Source organism: Ptychodera flava, chromosome 13 (genome assembly GCF_041260155.1).
Source record: "Ptychodera flava strain L36383 chromosome 13, AS_Pfla_20210202, whole genome shotgun sequence".
In the NCBI taxonomy this organism is placed as follows: Eukaryota; Metazoa; Hemichordata; class Enteropneusta; family Ptychoderidae; genus Ptychodera; species Ptychodera flava.
This window is the reverse complement of record NC_091940.1, coordinates 27263770-27271140: the sequence shown is the minus strand read 5'-3', so window position 1 is coordinate 27271140 and position 7371 is coordinate 27263770. Positions and strand designations below refer to the sequence as shown.

The 7371-nt window shown below is 37.6% G+C and overlaps 1 protein-coding gene across 1 annotated transcript; it reads right to left on the bottom strand.

Moving 5' to 3' along the window:
* Window positions 1-483: 483 nt before the first annotated feature.
* Window positions 484-7099, bottom strand: LOC139148023 (biogenesis of lysosome-related organelles complex 1 subunit 4-like). Its single transcript, XM_070719286.1, has 6 exons — window positions 6939-7099; window positions 6182-6253; window positions 5680-5781; window positions 4648-4785; window positions 3779-4235; window positions 484-1968 (listed from the first exon to the last, which is right to left on the bottom strand). Exons 1-5 carry the CDS (start codon window positions 7071-7073, stop codon window positions 4104-4106), a joined length of 579 nt encoding a protein of 192 aa, XP_070575387.1. The 5' UTR covers window positions 7074-7099; the 3' UTR covers window positions 484-1968; window positions 3779-4103.
* Window positions 7100-7371: the final 272 nt, after the last annotated feature.

The following is a 7371-nucleotide window of genomic DNA, read 5'->3' as shown; positions in this document are numbered from 1 at the left end:
TATGATTGGGAATGTCATATATCCAAAGAGGGCGTATCAGCATGTAGGTTTGTACCATACAGTCTTTGGGAAAGATAAACTGTAGATGTATGTCTGTGTACACAGTTTAGCTGTTTCACCCCCAAATTTCCTGTGAACAGGTCCGGTCCCTATTGATTGATAAATGGGCCTGGACCATACCATGGTCATGAGAGGGTTAGATGACTGGCTAAGTGACGGAGCTCCTTTGACAAGTGCCCTCTACCTCCTCAGATTTAGAAGTAAATTCAGGAGTTTTCTTGAAATTTCCCCAAATCAGCCCTGTACAAGTTCAAGAAGAATTTTCTTGAGAACATTCTCAGAGTCGGTAGCATATTAAATTGGCATGGAAGAAAGAAGTGATGCATACATGCCATACTCCTCAAGATATTTTCTCTCTGCCCTGTCAGGAACCATGCAACTAAGAGGGAGCTGGGGCTACTTTCAAAGACAAAGTCACTGTCACACATTTTTCAAAGGTGGTTTTATTTACAGTGAGAGACATGGACAGTATTGCTCTAAATCAAATATATCTACAGAACTTTTCTCCCACATTGCGAAACATGTTGCCATTTAACAATAAATTACATGCCCAGATATCTACACAAGTTTCTGTCTCAGTTTCTGTTCCCTCTAAATTGAAGAAGCAAAGCACCACCGAACAGAGTGAAGGCTGCTGCCTCCTGAGGGCGCTGTTACTGTTGAAGTCTAAATTTCTGCTGTGCACAGACGCCTCATACTGTACCTGACCACAGTCCTGTGGAGGGACCGTGACCTGACATAATATTGTTGCTAAAATTCATATGATGGAGAAACAGTCCAGATAAATGTGTGTCATATTTTCTATTTCGGATATAAGAGTTCAAGTTCATATGATGGTAAAACATGCATAACTAGTAGTACTGTTTTTTTTCACACGTACTATCAGAACGGCTAAAGAAAATGAAACTAGAATGCGATAGAGAACAAAAGGATAATGTTAGACCATTCATGTAAACAGAATTGTTTGTATGGTTCCTCAAGGAACAGTCACCATCCTTTGCAGTTACTCTAGTGAGTTTGAATTTGAGGAGTTAAATTTATTCTGTCAAACAAAGCAAGCCAACCATGCAGTCACAAGAGTCTCGCATATCTATATATCAAATCAATGCATGCGTTCTGCATTAACAGAGTCAAACACAACAGCGATGTCAATTCCCCAGTACATCTGCAGGCGTAGTAGTCACGGTTACATGTGACTGCCGGTATAATGGCTACTGCAGAGTTCAGTTACCAGAAAAACATGCAGTAGCTCCTCATAAAAGACAAAAATACCCATAATGCACTGAGTGACTTTGTTACAATGGACGACACTGGGATATCGTCCATGGTAAATCTACGTAGCTGTCACTATGGCAAGTTACAAATGTATGGGATAATCACTATCATCTGGGATATGCATCTACAGTATAAAAAAATCCTAAATCATAAAATTACTGCCATAAAGTATGATGATTACCATACAAAGAAAGAAGAAACTGTTAAGTCTCAAATTTTTCAAACTGCAGAAGTATATCCAGACAAAAAAAAAATTTCAAGAGATCTAAATTATCAAAATCAAACTTGCGTAGACAGTCAATGTTCATTGTAGTATCCTGACAACAATTCTGAAATTATTGCATGATATTCATCAAAATAGAACTCAAAGCTGTTGTTTTTGACTCCTTTGATCTATTCACCCAAAAGTAGTCGTGAACAGGTCCAGAATTACCCATTGATAAACAGTGAGTTTAGACCAAACCATGATGGTGAAATGGTTTAGCCTGTTGACCCTTGACCCAATGGTGACCTTTGACACCATGCCAAATTTTAATCCAAGCAGATTGCAAAGAGTTAGTTGAATCATCCTGACTTCAAATCTTTCACTAAATATACTAACATTCTCTGAATGCGATAGAATACAACTGATGCCTGAATCTGTGCTCTCCCTGGCCTTTCGAAATTGTTAGTAAATTTACGAATTGGGTTCAAAAAATATTAGTAAGCACAAATTATGTTATTCCGAACCCACCAACTTTCAACAAGCACTTCTGGTACTCAATAGGTGATTTTAAGGGGATAGAAATGATGAATGATTTCATTATAGACAAAAGAAAATGAAAAATCCCTTTTTAGTTTTTTTGACAATGAACACTCATATTTTGATACGCATTTTCAAAGATTTATTAATTAACACAGTACATCATGGGTCATGAATGCTTGTAACATTGAAATTTCTTCCTTTTCTCAATAAAGTGTGTAATTTTGGTCAACGGCCAATGAATGTTATTCAATTACTCTATCTTTATTACACAACATAACATGTTCAAGTATATTGTGACACAAATCATAACTCCCTTTGTGTGTGTAGTCAGTGGTTGATGATTGTATATATTAATTTATGAAGCGGTCATTAATATTATCAAATATTATCAGTGTTTGCACAAGTTTTAGATGCTAGAAAATCTGTCCCCTGTTTTTCATATTTGGAAAGCTCTGTTACTTTGAAAGTATGCACGTCATCCATAGACCACGTACTAGGTGGTGCCTCTATAGCTGCAGTCATTATGCCATGTTCATCTCTAAAATTCTTTTTAAACAACCATTGATCAGAACATTTGGCAGTCTTTGGTTTCGCACAAATTTTGTCTCATCTCAATCAAATTTAAGTACGCAAACTGAGACTGGTGATCCTGCTGTTTTCTTAGAGACAGTTACACTTTTAAAACGCTGCAGATGATCGTCATTTATTTTTTTTGTCTGGATAAACTTTTTGGTCATGGGACTGTACACAGGCATTTTCTCTGGATCATAGAAAACTATCAGCATTCATAACATTTGCTGAGACAGTTTCTTGTAAAATATTTTGAAGGAAACCTATTAAAATTGGCACGCTGACTGAAAAATTCAATTTTCAGATCGTCAAATGACAAATCTATGACATCTAAGATTTCCGGCTCGCTTCCACCTCCATGCACAGAACACAGGCGTGATGTTTTCTGGGTAGTTTCTATAAGTGTAGTTAATTCTACGTTTCGACGTTCTCTTCCGTAGGCTACGGAAGAGAACGTCGAAACGTAGAATAAACTATACTTATAGAAACTACCCAGAAAACATCACGCCTGTGCACAGAAAAACACTTTGCAGTACATGTTCAACCATGTGCGGTCCGGACTGCAGTTCTGCTGTAGTTCGACTGTCTTTCAGGCTGACTGTTCTTGATCTCTTCTAGCTCGGCGGTTTCATTGTTTCGTATTTTTTTCATATCAGTTGCCGTTTTTATGCCCAACTTTCTTTCCCAACTGGATACTATCAATCCAAAGTATTTGTAACTGCCCGCTTCCAATTCCCTCGATCCGCTTCAACAGTCCATTCGGAAAGTTGACAGCATGTGAGTGTTTGGGTGTCTCGAAACTACCGTAATGGGGTGGTAATGTATGACACACCACTATGAGATTACAAGACCCGGGGATCTTGAAACCTTTTCGCGCATGCTCATGTTATCACAGGTCAAAGTCCAAAGCCAGCTATCACCATGTGTCGATGCGCCGATGATAGGGGCAGCGTAGGTTTTGAAAGACGAGATATGACAGTATTTCCCCGGAATTCACAATCTTGACCGAAAATCAGGCTTCAAAAATAACAAAATCGTTCGTAAATGGCCGATCGAGCATTCATTTTTTTTCGTAAATTTTCTTTTTTGTTCGTAATTTACGAAAGTTACGAGCGACAGCGAGAGCACAGTGAATGTAACATCTCAATCCTGCAACACTTTAAAGAAAAAAGAAATTACTGCATAGAGCCTGTCACGTACTTGGTACACACAGCTACAATTCATATTCTTTCCTGATGCCAGACACGCTTGTTTCAGGTGAGTTGCTTGTCATGAGTAAAAAATTTCAAAGAAGTCTTAAAAAACCTCAACTGCTTCAAAAATATTATCAAAACGCAGTACAATAAAAGCACCTGCAGAAATGAAAGCCATACAGAGACTTAAAGAGAGCCAATAAATTACATATTTTGTCAGATTTGCTTGCGTGGCTACATTTCTGATCTGGCTGAGTCGATCACCTCTCTCCAGAATTGGAACTCTGTGTTTCTTCCGACGTCTCTTCTTTCTTGAAGAAATCCTCACTTCGAAATATCTCCGGTGGCTTGTACTTTTTCACCTCAGCTTTTGGTTTGCTGGGCGCTTTCTTCTGCAAAAGGGAGATAAAAAGACATTGAAGTTGGTAGAGTCTCAGTGCAAATATATCCTGCCTTTTTTTGATCTGTAGAGATCTACAGGAAGTTGGTGAAGAATTGTAGCAACCGGGTGGGCCCATGCAGAGCTGCTGTAAAATTCAGTATTAATTTATGAAGAATAATGCCCTTTGTAAACATGACACCATCTGATCTCTCTATCTAACCCTTTCATATTTGTTTCTCCAAACCGAGCCAAGAGGTACCAATATGTATATGTAGATCCATACCCACCGTTGATACTGATGGTTTGGACCGAACCATAACAGTGAAAAGGTGAGAGACAAAACAATAGGATGTACAAAAAATTTGTTGGTGAATTGGTTAACAAGATACAGTAGCAAGAAATTGCTGCTGAAGATCACTTACGGTTTGTTTGAATGGTATTGGCAGTGAACTGAAGGCTTTCTTGATAGAGCTGAGAGAACCCAACTCAAGTTCATCTTCAGCTGTATTAACTTGCTCTTCAAGGACACTGACGTCTTGCCGAACCCTGGCTACGAAAACCTGGAAAGAACATGACAAGATTTGCCTCCACCTTAGTGTACAATCTTGTAACTGCATTTCTGTTGCTTTTTTGTATATGTGCCATCTTGATCGCTTTGACAGACACTTTTGAATGATGAGCTATTCATACTCATTTGAATGGAATGAGCAACTACCCTGTTCTACTGATGCAGTATAACACACTCCCAATGTTATCATAGAAAACCGTTATATCCCCAAGAAAGGTGTGATTATCCAGCTATGGTTACATGTAAAAATAACTTCACATGATACTGCCTGTGTTTCACAGGATTCTGTGATTTTATAAGGCCAGGTAGGAGGTACATCTCTAATCGCATTTTACATAAAAAGATATTTCATCTTTCCCTTTCACGACATTCAAGTATTCACAAAATGAAGGCTCCATAAGCTGAAATTTTTGATGTATTTTCCAGTATGTTTGGTTTGTCTGTGAAAATGTAGTTTCTTGTTCCACTCCAAAGATCTTGTCAAAATGACTAGTGTATGTACAACTGGTCAACACGGGTTTTATGTGTGAAATTGTTACTGTCGACCATTTCTTCTGAAAACAGAATTTTAGTCCAGGCAAGAATTTATTTGTGAACAATGATACTCCATACTGTACAAAATGCACTATGTCAGCATAGATATTGCTTTGTATTCAAAAATACTTTGAGGAAAGACAGAGAAAATATATTTATTTTTAAAACATGAGGAAAAATGAAAGTTTATTGAAAATTATGACTTTTGCTCCCCCCTCCTCTCAAATGGTCTTCTTTAAAATGATGGTCACCAGCAGAGTAGACCATAAATACAAATTTCTGGTCCCTTTAATATTTTGTAAAAACAACCAAACACAGCAAACTGACAGAAGCTATTTGTTAGTATTGTTACCTCCAACTGGTCTATCTTTTCAAAGATCCTCTTCATTTCAAGACTCTTGGTGTAGATCTCTGGTATTGTACGATTCAAGGAAAGTGAGGATTCAGCTCGGATCTGAACATGAATACAAAACAAAAATGTTCCTGTAGTAATTATTAGTTAACGGAATCGAAATCTCAACAAGTAAAGCCTTTACAATGCTGAGTTAAACATATTGAAATTCGTACATTTTCATGATAACAACAAAAAAATATCAATTTTTTTTTCTCCCAAAACACTCACAAAGTTTAGTTACAGAAAAAATAGAGAGAATGTGTGTTTGTAAAAGCATCTCTCAATTATATTAAAGGGGCCACCTAATTAAAACTAAATCAACTGTATTTGATGCTGTCTGTAAATCTATCATACTGCGAACAAAAATAAATAAATAGAATAAAAACATAAACAAATATTGTTTACAAATAAAGATATTACAAAAGATATTCCTGTAACAAAAGTGACAGGAAATACATACCATATCTACCAGGCTAATAAACTCTTCCAATCTCATCAACATTTCCTCTATGCTGTCTTCTAAACCGACTTTCTATGGGACAGGAAAAACAAGCATTTAAACATGCACTTGTTGTACATATACTCTGTGATTAGAACGTATTGCCCGTAGTTAATAAATTACTGTGCAGTGAGTGTACAGTATGTAAGTACACTCGTGCACTGAATAAAAGTGAAAGAGGGCTCATCCCGTGACAGGAGAGTTTTTGTCACGTACACTTCCTCATTTCACATAGGAACTGGAAATAATTGAATAATTTCTGTTTCCTCTCCGCTTGGAGTTGGATCAACAATTTGCGCCAATTTGAAGCATCGATTTTGCGCCGTTGGTCGATTTTTAATATTTGTAAAATTGGGAATCATCCCCATGGCAGCTGCTGGTTCGTCCCGTTAATTTGTAAAACTGTACTGACTCCAGCAGTCAGTAAAACATCTAGCATAGCGAATGGACATGGTAGGTACGCCAGGTAGCACGCTTTTCGATCCGTGAGCATCAAGACCCTCGTTGAATGACAATAATTGGCCGAAATCATAATCGGTCATCATTCAATACATTGTTGACGACACGCTACCCTCATAAACAATTTTGTTGTGGGACGGTGTTTACAATTTCGACTGTTTTCAGTTGTTTCAATATTGCCCGCACAACAATGTAAGTGATTGTGTTAGTCGCATATGAATTTAAATTATTATGAATGACGACAGAATAATTGTAATACCTCTTTCGCAACGTTGAATTTGAAATAGGTCGCATAGTCTTCAGCTGTCTGGGTGACTATCTGTTCCGCTGCGGGTCCGTTCGTAACATTTTCCTCGGAATCACTCTGTTTTTCACCCTCCCCCTTGTCCGCCATGTTGAAGAACCCTTAGCTTGAATATCTTTCGTCAGCTCGGAGCCCCTAGCATATTGCCATAATGTAAACGCAGCGAAATACGCTCCGCGTACAGTCTTCGAGGGCGTTCTTTTATTGAGCATTCCAGGATATTTTTTTGTGGATAGCGGAAACATTCTCTTGACATGTTTTAGCAAGGAAAATAATGTATGATGAAAAATGTCATGAACACCTTTTCATAAATTACAACACCATCAGCCAAATTACTTTTGCTAAAGTTTTGTACAATGACCACTTTTTTCTCTAAAAAAGCGTTTCA